Raw genomic sequence first — 14,044 nt, 5'->3', positions numbered from 1 at the left:
TCTTAAGAACGAGAAAAGAAAGGAAATACGATACTACATTGGATGCATCTATCATTATTACGCATTATATATTTGTATTGTCTGCTATAACAGTTGTACAGTGTGGTACACTAATAAAAAATAGTGGTACTAATATGTGCTCCCAATTGTTTTACACTTGAATGTAAGCGCACGTTCCTGCTTAAACCACAACCGATATTATAACAATTATAACAATTATACAGATTCATATAACGTCTACAAATATCAAATAGATAGATACAAATGTAGTTGTATGTATGTATTAATGATTAGGAAAGAAGGGTAAAGGGGGGAATGATTAGATTACTCTGTGGGAAGAATGGGAATGATTTCGAAAAGCACGAGCTGAAAGAGGTTACAAGAGAAAGCAAAAACAACACTAAATATGATCGGAACCATAAGATGTTTCTCTTTGTATTTTTTTTGTAAAGTCTTTGATTTAAGAACCACAGACCCCCCATCCTAACAGTTTTAGAAAACCTGCTGCCACTGTTCCTTCATATATCCCGCATCTCCAACCCATTCCCACCTTCCTCTCCCTCAAATCTCTTATATATAATAACACTTTTAAAATAAGAACACGGTGAAAACACTTAAAAATTTCTTTTTAATGCATTAAAAGTATATAAAATTAACATAGTGTATAACTAATTATCATTAGGTAAGTGTTTAACAACACATTGGTCTGACAAAATCGAGAAAATTATGTTTTTTGTTTTGTGCATCCATCTTGGATGCATATTCATCTAATCGATGCATCCAACAAAAAACGTATTTTTGCCGATTTTGACGGATCAATGTATTGTTAAACACTTAAATAATTAGTTATACACTATGTTAGTTTTATCGACTTTTAATGCATCAAAAATGATGATTTTAAGTGTTCTTAGCGTTCTTATTTTAAGAAAATTATGTTCTTATTTTAAGTGTTCTTACCGGAGTATTACCCTATATATATATATATATATATACCTGCTATTACTATATGTAGCAAATTTGTTCAAATTTTTTTTTAGAAAATTGTTGGTCAAAGGTGTCAAAAAAAAGTCATGTGACGGTTGAAATACTCCTCTCTCTAAACATTTTGTCAAACCACATCGGGCTTTATACCTGTCGAACTTCAACCCTCTTTGTTGGCGGCGGTAACCGTCGGCAGGCTAGCCCAACCCGTCGGCTACCCGCCTTGACTCCGTAGGCCCTAACGATAATGCATAGAGAGACCGCACATTATCTAAGTTTGTTTTTTCTTGGCCACATAATTATTATAACTTTCTCTTATCAGAAGTTTCAATTTCCTTCTTCAATTTTTACTATTGTGAACCTTGGCTTTGACCGAACAACCACTAGCAACACTTTCCTTTTCATTCACCGAACTTTTTTCTCCGATATTTTAATTCGACTTTGAGTTTTCCGATATACAAGTAAATTAAAATAACATATGTAACAACCACACAGCAACACGCGGGGGTTACATCCTAGTTACAGTAAACAAAGAACCATTCATTAAATGGTTTACCATTTTTCACACAAATAAATTGAATTTCATCGAGTTTTTTTATGGGTTGAGACTTGAGAAGGTAATCTAAACACAATACACTAACTAGAAACGGTCTGTCAATATGTTTATGACCGTAAGGTTATTCTTTAGAACCATTATACTTTCGTGTATGAAATAAGCCACATTTATTTGCACTAGAAACAAAATAGTATTTTTGACGTTACTTTTTATAAGCATGGGCAATAAGATACAGCCGAAAAGTACATGTAAGTTGCCAACCAAAACAAAATAAAAGTAAGAAGACGGGAATAAAATACATTTTATTAACAAAAAAATTCCGAAAGAAAATAAGATGAGTTACTCTTTCACATTTCATTTCAAACTATACAATAATCCGCAGCGTTTATTCATGTGTTACATGATCAACATGCACAAGGTAAAACTCAGAATAGAAACCGCGAGTCGCATACAATTTTTAAGAGCTATTGCCAGTGGCCTTCGCCAAGGAAGTAAAACTGAACCTGCGGAAAGCAAGATAATGATTGGTCAGAACATACAAATAAAAAAGGTTACTGTAACAGCATAAGAGGTGATAATTTGGGTCATTAGTATACATGGGTTGCTCTAGATTATGCTATGTTTCTAAATGGTGTCAAATGGGATACGTTAAAGAACTAAGTAACATTTTGAACATCTCAAAGTTATCACAAGTGTATTCAAATGCTTAAAGCCTCCTATACAGATTTAGATAGGATGTGACGGATATCACATTTTGAAAGTGAATATGTTATATGAAAATCTCGTAATCAGGTTGTTGGACATAGTGCATTAGACTATCCGAAATGAGGCGATTTCCGGCTTGAGTCGCCGCCGAGTCACCCCCAAGTCGCGGGATACACCGCCCCCAACCCCATAAGGACTTGGGCCAGAATTCCCCACCCCCCAGTCCTATACTTGTAGCCCTCTTCTTTGCATGAGTTTCAGAGTCAACCGGCTCTTTTGAAGCTAAATAGCTAATGGTTAGTTTTGACCAAATATTCAAAATTTAATATTTTTCCCATCACCCGCTACTATAAATATATTCTACCCACAAGGCTGGTTCCCTATCGGTCTAAATGTCAACGTTCCATTGTTTTCTCTGCAGAGAGGGATATACAAATTGGACGGCTACCATAAAATCAGATAAAAATAAACTAACATCAATATGGAACACGTATAATAAATAATTACCTGATAATTGGCTTTTTCTGTGACGCAGCTCTAGCATGAGTAACTCTCGGCAAGGCCGCATCAAGTTCAGAAGCCTTTATAGAAAGTCAAGAATGAGAAGAATGTCAAGGATTGAACAGATCAACTAAATTCATTTTAAGCTTGGTTATAGTGACGATCTAATCTAGAAAACAACATATATACAATATCACTTATGTATTGTACTCTGACAAATTCTTTCATCTCATGTTACACATATCAGAGATATACTTTGAAATACTATATAAAGATACAAGTCAAAACCTACTACCACTCATTCATCCTCTGTATGTTTACTCATTGAACACAACATGCATGCTCAGTAAGGGAGCTCCTAAAGTACTAGTTAATAAAATTAACAGCTACAAGTTTGTGCAGCAATAAGGTTTCCGCGACAACTATCATTAATAAGTACATACATAGACACACACATTTATGGAGTTCACACAATAGCTAGTGTTTGCCGGTGGTAGACCCATTTATTATAATGGGACGATTTAGATTACCTTATTCTCACCTCTAAAAGCCCTTTGTAACTTACAGGGACAATGGATTAGTAAATAAAATTAAAAATGTGTATATATACGAATAAAGCATCATGCAACCACTAGCATAAGAATGGTACTTTAAATGATGTAAATGGTTGATGTTCAAGAAAGGTTGTACACAATAGGAATCAGATATCCCAGAAATAAAACTTAAAGAGAAAGTAGCTTACAAATAAATGATATATTTACTAAAAACTAACCTCAAGCTCTTCTAAGCCCCCATTCAACTGCGAACTAGCAGAACCTGTTGCATTGCTAATCTTCATAGAACTAGCTACTTCTTTAGAAGGTGAAGATTCCATGTCAATTCGTTTGGTAGTATTACCTAGGATTTGATCTTCACTATTATTATCCAGTTCTTCTACCTCAAGTTCTTGTGGACGACTCTGGTGGGATTCATATGGACTGGACATTAACTTCTCAATTGCGAGCTTCTCTGCATCTCTAGAGATAGAGGGTATTGGGACACTGATATCCTCATTGTTTTGGGACATCTCATTATTGTAACCAGATGTCCCTACTTGCTCAGTTACACTGATGGCTTCAGCACCACCTAGTGAGGTACCATTAGAATGAGCACCAACACTAGATCTCTTGTTTTCTAAGCCTTCACTTTTTATGAGCTTGGAATCTGTGAACTTAGTTAACATATGATCCTCCTCCCATTTTCGTTTCTTTGTATCATTGGGTCCATCAACAACATTAACATCAGCAGAGGTTCCCGCGTCCATACTGACACTGCTGGCAGCACTCGTTTCTGGGAGCTGCCTTCTGCCTACACTCACTCTAGCAGGCCGTGAAGGTCGTATGCCACCAGGAAAAACAAAAGCAGGAATGTCTCTCCGCTTTATATGGATTACGTTTATTACCATTCCGGGCTTCCATGATAAATATGTAATCACACTGGCTTTAAATTCATCAACTGTTAATCGTATATCAAACTGCTTCGCTTCAGTCACAGTACCCTCTTTTCGTTGAAGACCTAAGAAGTAACTGCAGCGAAATGGGTTTGACCTGTCTGAAAAGTCCGCTGGATTTGGATGGATTAACAACATTTTTGAGGTGTCTCTCTCAATCTGGTTTAATAGATGCAATAGATGTTACAAATAGAAAGGAAAATAGCTCGAGAGGAAGGAATGAAGCTATATGTGTGTGTGTGTGTGTGTGTAATTAAGCTAAGCTTTTTAATGCACAAAAAACTCCTTAAACATTGTATCCAAGAGATTGTATTATTGGAGAAAAATTACATTATTTTTCAATCACATGAATACAATAGTCATCAACAAAACTTTTAAGCCAATAATGTTCCGAGCCAACAAGGACTTAATTTGTTTGACCCAGTCCTATTTTGACGCATTACCCAACCCATCAATAATGCCCATTTGCCACATCCAAAGAATATAATGTATCACCTTCTTTACAAGTTGGCGCAAGCGAGATATAACCCATCCTTTCCAGTTTAGCATATCATCATCATTCTCTGCAGCAATATCTATCTGCAGATAATTCTTATATGCTTCAAAGAAACGATAAGGCTCAAAAAGTTCATGCCAACCACCATTATGTAACACCATAGCCTACAAAAACAAAAATTAATGATAAGTCACAGCAAAGTGATAACCGTTACCGGGTTTTGTCTTTCAGAAAATCATAACAAAAACATGCAAGGTTAACAAAGTGAACATACCTCACAGATATCATGACCTCGTTTAAACTCTTCGGTCATTATCACTAAAGTACTTGGTGACACATTATAGCTAGAGTTCATGCTAGGATAAGCTGGAGTAATAATCGGCATTAAATGAAATTTGTCATTGTAATTTCGTCCCCAAATTTGCAATCCAAGTGAACCTTCCACAATAGCACAGAGCATTACCGGATTAGGCCATCGCCACTGAGTATAGACCTTGAAGAATCGAGAAACCAACATACTGGGCAGTGCATTCGGATACAGTTGGCAAATGCGTGCAACAAGCAAAGCCCAGTTAATACCACCTAGAAATCCTACAACCTGAAAAGAAAAAAAAAAAAAAAAAAGAAGGGCTTTAAACCATAAAATTCATATTCAGCAACTGAACATGGCACTTTGGTTATTAAAAGAGTATGTTGTACATTTGAATACACGCCCCGTCGCTTGGCCCAAAACTTCATGCATCTTAAAGTTGTGCGGAAGTTCTGCAAATCCAAAAAACAAGGCAGAATAAAATAGCAGAAAAAGGAACGGATATCAATGACTGATAAAAATAGCATAGATGTTTATGAAGTGCACGCCCACAAGGCACCCAAATTTGTGGGACCTCCAAACTTACCACCAATTCTGATATATATCTAAGCCAATAAAATATTAAAATTATAAAGATGGTCCAGACCTTAGTATAAATAATAATATAGAAACATGAAAACAATTTGCCAAAACCTGAATATTAGGTACTAGACGCAGGATCTGGTCAGTAACTCTGCATCCATTAAGACTCCGAACTGTCTGCTCATCTGCATTTTGCAGTATTGAGTCATGAGAAATATCCAAATCCTGCAATATAGAACTCATTAGCCATAAATTTGTTCAAGGTATTTTCCATTGCTCACAGAATATTTAATATAATGCCTATGTTTCAACACGAATTCTTGCATGGTGCCTATATCATCATTTCATAATGTTTACAATCTTGACCAACTTACCTCAGGTATGACCCAAAGTGAAAGTCTTGCATAAAGAAGATCTATTGAAACCCCATTTAACTTAAACTTCATCACAGGAACATGAGCATCAGGTACAGGATGCATATCCGTTACATCAGGCATCTCGATAAGCATTTTTTTTAGCTCACCAAAGAAATCTTCCTGCGACACATAACACAACCTTAAGTGAGTTGACTAAGAAACAGAGGCGATAGACTTACATGATAAGTAAATAAGAACGGATCTTAGTTATCTAACCTGTCGATCTGCATGTCTGGGTCCAACACATAGGGTATCAATGTCTGCACCAGGTCCATGGACCTAAAAAATAAAAGATAAGGTGAGACCAGAAGTAACTTGCAAAAGTCTGATTGATAAAATTATTTTAGCTTCAAATAACATTTATTTTTTTCGACAGATAGTCGAATGTAAACCTTAAACCATGTTTGACTTAAATGTTTCAATATTCTGAAGAATGATTCGCAGAGGGAAGTAATATAACCTTTTTTTCTCTTAAACTATTACTTGAAAACTGTTCCTTATTTAGTAATACATTATCTCTACCAAATTCTAAGAAAATAGTGTATGAAAGTGTAATGAACTTTACATTTTTGCTATTGTGATCCAGCTCTAAATACCTGTATTGTGTGTATTAAACTCATATTTTTCACAATTGATGTACCCGGTCACCTAGATAATAAGTAGCCGGTCTTTTTCTAAAAAGGGATACACAAAAGCAATGCTGAATACACACAATAGCAAAAACGCACAAAGTTGGATACATACAAAATACAATAGCAAAACCTTTAAAGCTGAATTAAAATCTAATCGCAAAAAGTTAACCGCTTCTACATCAAAAGATATACAGACTCTCATCTAATCTAAACTGATACTATATGCGTTAATAAAATCATTTTCAATCTACAGATTTTTATATTTTTTATTTTCGAAAGACTCTCATCTAATCTAAACTGATACTATATGCGTTAATAAAATCATTTTCAATCTACAGATTTTTATATTTTTTATTTTCGAACAGCCATTCTCGATCTACAGATAGCTATTAGAAAACAAATGTTACGCCATATGGTGACACTTTATGAAGATTGTGTATCTACAAAAAAAAATATTCAAGTTAAATGTCAAAGCATTAAAGAATTACGACTCATGCATCTAATTTTCCCATTTAAGCGTAGTATGAACAACAAAATAGATCAATGACGTGGTTAAGTCATGCTTTCTGATTTTTGAATATAATTTCACCAAATATGACATAACCATTTCAAAAAAAATCAAATTTGTTACAGCAAAGAAATTCCTAAATTGATCCATGCTAAACAGATCAAAGAAAGTTCAGACGAAATGATAGCTTCATGGGAATCACACAACTTGCTTGTAACGAATGCAAATTTTCAGTTGATGTAAATAAGGTTGCAAGGGCAAGTAAAACTATAAGACAAAGAATGACTTGTGGTTAAAAGTTGATGTCTAAAACTAGAAAGGGTTGATTTTTGCAAATTAATAAAACAAAATGGCTTTGTGAATGTAAGTGATAAGGAATCTTCCAGTTTCAATCCTCTATGAAAGATGAAACTGCACACCATTCACTGTTAAAACATTGTATCATATAGGATTGTGTTCAACAAATATAAAGTTCGCTATCATCTTTTAAAAACAACAACATAAGGAAATACAGAGATTAACAATCATACCCCGAGACGATAGGATCCGAAGGTAAAAATTTTCGCATTTGCTTCCTGTACAAGCTGCTCACTTAACCCCCTCGCCCGACTCACTTTTTTCACCCAGATTTTCACAATCTGTTCAAAAAAATTATCGCCATCAGACAACAACAGTAAAACAATCATTAAACGAGAAATAACAAGTCAAAAACAACCGAACCTGATCTAGCCGTCCTAAAACCTCTTCCCTACTTATAGCCTCTTCATGACTCTCATATAATCCCGCATCGGCCAAAAACTAAACAAATAACCAAAAAAAAAGAAAAGTAAACTTTCCACTACTTGTTAACAACATCATCTAAAACAAAAACTCTTAAACAAGTCGTAACCTTTTCAAGTTCGTTTGTCTTGATAACGTCAAACTCGGTTGGTCCACCCAACGATATAGGCTCGGTAATCCCTAACCTTTGTCCGTTTTTTTGATTATTAAACCCTTGGCTACCCATTAAGGTTCCAAAGTGTTTATTTTTCAAAAAAACTTTATTACTTTGCTTCTAATGAACAAAATTATATCAAAAAAAGGCGAAAAATAACAAACACGAAACGTAACAGCACTATAAAATCATCCTTTATGGTTTACAGTATATATAGATACATCCGAATTCTACAATCATCAACCAAAAAAAAAAAAAAACTATCAAAAGATATACAAAATTCCTAACAAATATATTCTTTCTTTCTTTCTTTTATTATAGAAAAATACAAAAAATAAAAATAAAAAACCCTAACTGAAAAAACTAGAATTTTTCAATGATTAAGAATCGCCGCCTTCTTTTTTTTTTGTCTCTCTGCAATTGATTGAAATATCTGGAAAAATAAATAAATAAATAAATATAATGTTAGATAATTATATTAATCGGAGGTGTAAATTGGGACGGATGAAGTTACCAAGAATCTGCTGCGGCGGCGACTGAATTGGTGAGAACGACGTCGTTTTGTGCGATTTGTGGAGGGAGGGGAGATAAACAACGACTGTCTTTTTTATCCGGGCCAACCAAAAGTCTCAAGAGTGATAATCATCATCATCTTTATATATATTTTGCCTTTTATTTGATTTAAATGCAAGATTGGTCCCCGTAGTTATATGGGCCAAAAACATAAATTTTCTTAATCAACAAATTAAAGTGTCTATTTAATCAACAAATTTTCTTAATCATTCGTAACTCAATAGCCAAAAAACAGAGAGATTAACCTTTAATCGAGATTGCAGATAGAAGAACGTTCCTGCTGTCGATCTTGTTTCCTTTAGGGTTTTCATGTTTTGTATTTTGCTTTTTTTTTTCTTACACTAATATAATTACGATGAACTTGGGCGACAAGTTTGGTTTGGATCACAGATCACTACCGAACAAAACGTGTTCTATTTCTTTTCATATAATACAAGAGTAAGTATCTGCACGTTGCGACGTAAGATGGTGGGGGTGGTATGCTATAAAGTGTGATAGGTCATAGAGAGGCAGAGAGCCAAACGCCTTAATCGTACGAGTTCCGCCCTCAGATTTAAAAATTCGTCGAAAGTATATCGAATCATATCTCTAATGAAAGTGTATGAAATTTTATGAACACCCATATAAATTTTATAATTTATCGATGTACGGTTTTTGAGATAAAAGATTTTGAATGAATTGGATGAATAAATAATTTAAAGATTAGAGAGAAAAAAATGATTGGTTAAGATTTAAGGAGAGGGAAAGTGTATTATAGTTATTTTAGGTAAATATAGAATAGATAAGGGGCATTTGCTTTATAATATAGTATCTATCTATCTATAATATAATTAAAATAGAGGGTTGGGAGTACACTTGACACCCTTAATCCTCCTCCTTCAACCTAATCCCCCATCCTTATTAATCCTTTAATTTTTTAATATTAATTTAAATTAATTTACACCTTTTGATTTTTCATCAGCAATTTACACTTTAACGCAATCTAAAACAATTAATTTACACTTTTTAGTTTCTCATCACCAATTTACACTTCTTAACCCAATTTAAAAATTAATTAACTTACACTTTTTGATTTTCCATCACCAATTTACACTTTAACCCAATTTAAAAATAATTAATTATACTTTTTGGTTTCCCATCACCAATTTACAATTTCACCCAATTTAAAAATAATGAATTACATTTTTCGGTTTTATTGGTAATTTATAATATAACTCGCGTACGACAACAAAAAAAGAAGCTACGATCAACTACAAAAGGATTTTTCTTTTTATATACTTTGCACATAATTAATCATTATATTATTTTTTAACATTGAATTCTTATGTTATTGTTATTATTGTTTCTTTTAATTTAGTTTGTTTTCCATTATAGGCTCATTATGGCTTTTTCTTTAACAACAAAAAATATGACCACATTAGTTCATCTCGAAGATCTTAAGCCAACACATGTTAACCATCATTTACGACTCTGTGTTGTGCATGTATGGACTGTTTCGCAGTGGAACAACCCGAAGAAAATCAAAACGTCGAGATGGTTTTTGATGATGAATTGGTATGTATTTTTCAAATTATATAGTTTACACTTTTAGAATATAAGAAACAGTAAATTTTTATTTAACTAAAGTTGAAGAAAAAAAGGTAAACTGGAATCAATATTTACATGAAGTTAATTTTCGTATGTTTCTTCTTTAGATTTTGTATCGATTAAATTGTGATATATGACTTAATTAATCTAAATATTATGTGACACCTGTCACCAAAACCGATAGTTTATTCTAGTATCTATCTTACATTCTTAATTTCTCAACTAGTCGATGTGCTTATAGAGTATAACAAGCATAGAGATATTGTGATCAAGCCAGTATGCGATTTCTATTAGTTAAATTTCAATGTTTTAGGGTTTAGTCACTCTACCTTCCTAAACTTAGACAGTTATAATTATTTCCGTTGATATCTAGACATATAGTTATAGGTCATATTCATTTCAAGACATTGATAAGTCTCTATACCCTACTTAGTGTGTTAAAGTCTATAATCATCAAAGTAAATGATAATATGTAGTAGAAATAAAAACATATTTACTTATAAGCTAAATAGATAAATAAATGAAACAATTAAAAAGATCATATGCAATTAAATTAACTTATATCAAATATTAATACACATTGTTTTAATCTCCTGCCATGGATTACGGCTAAAGGGATTACAATCCCATTCCATTTAGAATTCTTGTATACATTAATATATCTATCCTAATTATAAATCAATTCAAACACTTAAAATTATATATAGTATAGGCAATCTTAATTATCAACAATCTAAAACAAAACTTCTCCTTGCTTTGCTCTTCCGTCGAACAAAGAGGGAACACCACCACCAAAACCAAATTTTTATCACACAATTGTCAAGCTTCCATCTTAAATATTTTTAAAAGTTATTAAGTATATATAATTTTCATTATGTTTTTACAGAATCTTTTACATAACAATCTTTGGGTAGAATTCTTATAAATTATATCTACTTTATTTTATAAAGGTACCGTAAGGAGTGATCATCGACTTTGGTGGTAAAATTCTTAATCTCTATCTTTTATTAAATTATATATATTTATGTACCATCTTTGTAATCTATTTGATGAGTGTATACGTATGGCCAAATTTCAAAAGATAATATAAGATTTTTATAAATTAAAAGTATGGTTAATAACTAAATAAATTTTAGAATCGATGGAGTATGGTAGAATTCATAATGTTACAATCCTATGTGTTGTTATAAATTTAAATGTTGACAAAATCTTAAAGACAATCTGAAAGATTTATATAGCTATGAAGATGTGTTATTGACTGACCTACATAGGTGTTGGAAAGATTTAAAAGTTTATATATGTATATTAGTTGTAGTAGTATTTAAAACAGTAAGTTCGGTTTGTTGAATTTGAAAGGTCGTATCTTGGTCATGGAAGATGGTTAAGTCACGTTTTTGGTGTCTAAATTAATTTCAGGAAGTCTACTTTCTGGTGCAAGTGGTTTCGTGTCAAAATATGAAGTTTAAGGTTGTCAAACAAATTTTATAACAAAACTGCGCAAAGCTGAGTTTTCAGAACAAATTTAGGTCGACTTCAAATAGTCATATCTTGGTCGATTTTATGAACTGGAAGATTATTTTTTTCCAGAAACATTTTTAAGATGTTAAGAGTGTACAGTTAAAATTTGGATTTTTTTTGATGCTTCGAAAACCCTTAACTTTTATAAAACTTTTCTGCGCGCAAACAGTAAATTTATTAACTAGTTTGTAATTATCGAATTTTTAAAAATAGTTCAAGTACAAAATAAATTCTGTAAAAATTCATTTAAGTATCTAACACATAAAAGTTACTGTGGTAAAAATTTAAGGACTTGGTTAGTTAGGGTGATCCAGAATAAAAATTGATAAATTTACCGAAAATTCCAGTTAATATGAGTTTGTAGAATTTAATCATAAATCATCAAGACAAATACTCTATATTAAGTTATATGACTTGTAACTTGATAAAATATGACAAATCATTTTATGAATACTTTGAGTGTAGTCATATGTGTATTTCATCAAATGCGGGTTACAATGGACGGTTATTGACTATGTCCAATAATTGTAACTTGTACATGTATATGTTGTGTAGATTCTAGTGATCTTTTGGACTTTACACAACTGCTTGCTGATTGAGGTGAGTTTGGTGGCCCCTTTTTGTATTATTTCTTTGGGGGGAAATGATGCTCAAAATATTTTTATTTCTTTACTAGCTGTGCCAAAACTAGTTTGTTTATTGGACATATACGTGTACTTATGAAATGTGTATGTTAGCTTGCTTGTGTTGATTTCTATGATGCAATAGATGTCTGTTGATATCTTTTGAAGACTATTGGATAACTATCGACCAACTTTATACTCCAGCTGGTAGTTGTTGGTATTTAATGTGTGATTGAGTTATTGGCAGGAGTAGTGGGGATTGTGTTGTTGGATAACTATGATGGCATTGATCAGTATTCAGTATGCATACATCCTACTACATGTTTATATTTACACCATTGTCCAAACTTTATATATCATGCACAACAAACTCATTTGAATTACTTTAAACCTACGAACTCACCAACATTATGTTGACATTTTCGAGCATTCATTTTCAGGTAATAACAATGCTTAAAGAGACTGAGTATAAGGACTTTAGGAAGACTAATAAAGAGATCCTTTATGGACTCCTAGTTGCATTTGAACATTGAATTCTATTTGCTATTCGTTGGGCGTGTTGCCTAGCCTTATCCCGCTTTTGGGAATTACATTTATGGATTTCATTTATATAACTCTATTATAAATTCCATGTGTTATGTTATGTCTTTTCGTCATATCCTACAATTCCGCCTAAGGTGGGGTGTGACATATTATATATTAAATTTTGTATTTGTAACCTATATTAACTCTTAGGATTTATTATTATATCTTTCTATAACCTTTTAGATATAAAGTCTAAATTTGCCATGAGTAGGGTCCTGATTACTTTAATATAATGACTTTGATTATTTTGATATCGTTTTGAAAGTAGCTCATTAAAGGTGTATAATTAAGATTTACAATTATATCTTTCTATAAGCTTTTAGATAAAAAGTCAAATTTTGCTATGAGTAAGATTATGATTAGTTTAATATATCGACTATGATTATTTTGAATCTGATTTAAAACTAGCTCATTATTGGTGTAACTTTTTAGCCGCTGTATCAGGGGAAAATGCTACATATTGAGATGGTGTTGAATGTTTTAGTATGATTATTTAGCATGGTAGAACAATTCATCATTTTAGTTTGTGTATAACGAATATACTTCGAATCTTATGAAAAGCATGATATCAATTTTAAATAATACCTTTAGATAAAACCCTTTGAACCACGTTATGTTTAGGATTTAACACAACAGGAGATGGCTTTGTAAGGTTTTTGGCTCGACTCTTTTTTTAATCAAGAATTTGTTTCCCTATCTTTCTTGCATGCCGATAAAATCATTTGATCCACGTTTAGAATGTCCTTGGTTGGGTTCTTTTTTTATCCTGAATAATTTTCTTGGATCTGTATGTAAAGATGTTTATTCGAGTCTTTTGGTTAATTTGTTTGGGGTTTATTTTTTAGAATTCGATTAAATACATAGAAACACACTAAGAAAACTTACCAGTTTTTCTATGTTTTTTTTGCTATTTGCAGGGCACTATCATACATGGTTCGGTCAATGGTGAATGAGAGGAAAATTTTAGGAGTATTTTGACCGATAGGGTGGCTATTTAGCTAGCAAATTTTTAAGTTGATTTCAGTATATCTATTTAATATATTTAAAT

The 14,044-nt window shown here is 32.4% G+C and overlaps 1 protein-coding gene across 1 annotated transcript; it reads right to left on the bottom strand.

The window, feature by feature from the left end:
- Positions 1–1,808: 1,808 nt before the first annotated feature.
- On the bottom strand, positions 1,809–8,725 carry LOC122601238 (nuclear poly(A) polymerase 1). The gene is made up of 13 exons (XM_043773999.1): positions 8,625–8,725; positions 8,066–8,543; positions 7,897–7,974; positions 7,707–7,814; positions 6,253–6,315; positions 5,995–6,156; positions 5,732–5,845; positions 5,428–5,490; positions 5,003–5,326; positions 4,728–4,892; positions 3,516–4,391; positions 2,750–2,823; positions 1,809–2,040 (listed from the first exon to the last, which is right to left on the bottom strand). The coding sequence occupies exons 2-13, from the start codon at positions 8,180–8,182 to the stop codon at positions 1,995–1,997; spliced, it is 2,190 nt and encodes a 729-aa protein (XP_043629934.1). The 5' UTR covers positions 8,183–8,543; positions 8,625–8,725; the 3' UTR covers positions 1,809–1,994.
- Between the last annotated feature and the right edge of the window lie 5,319 nt (positions 8,726–14,044).

The sequence above is a fragment of the Erigeron canadensis genome, chromosome 1, assembly GCF_010389155.1.
Source record: "Erigeron canadensis isolate Cc75 chromosome 1, C_canadensis_v1, whole genome shotgun sequence".
Classification (NCBI taxonomy): Eukaryota; Viridiplantae; Streptophyta; class Magnoliopsida; order Asterales; family Asteraceae; genus Erigeron; species Erigeron canadensis.
The sequence above is the reverse complement of the archived record's forward strand: the minus strand, read 5'-3'. Positions and strand labels throughout refer to the sequence as shown.

Coding starts and splice junctions, on each gene's coding strand:
- LOC122601238 (XM_043773999.1), bottom strand. CDS start 8,182: ATGGGTAGCCAAGGGTTTAATAATCAAAAAAACGGACAAAGGTTAGGG. Junction 6,316..7,706: donor TCGGATCCTATCGTCTCGGG/GTATGATTGTTA, acceptor TTTATTTTTTAG/GTCCATGGACCTGGTGCAGA. Junction 5,491..5,731: donor GTCTAGTACCTAATATTCAG/GTTTTGGCAAAT, acceptor TTGGATTTGCAG/AACTTCCGCACAACTTTAAG.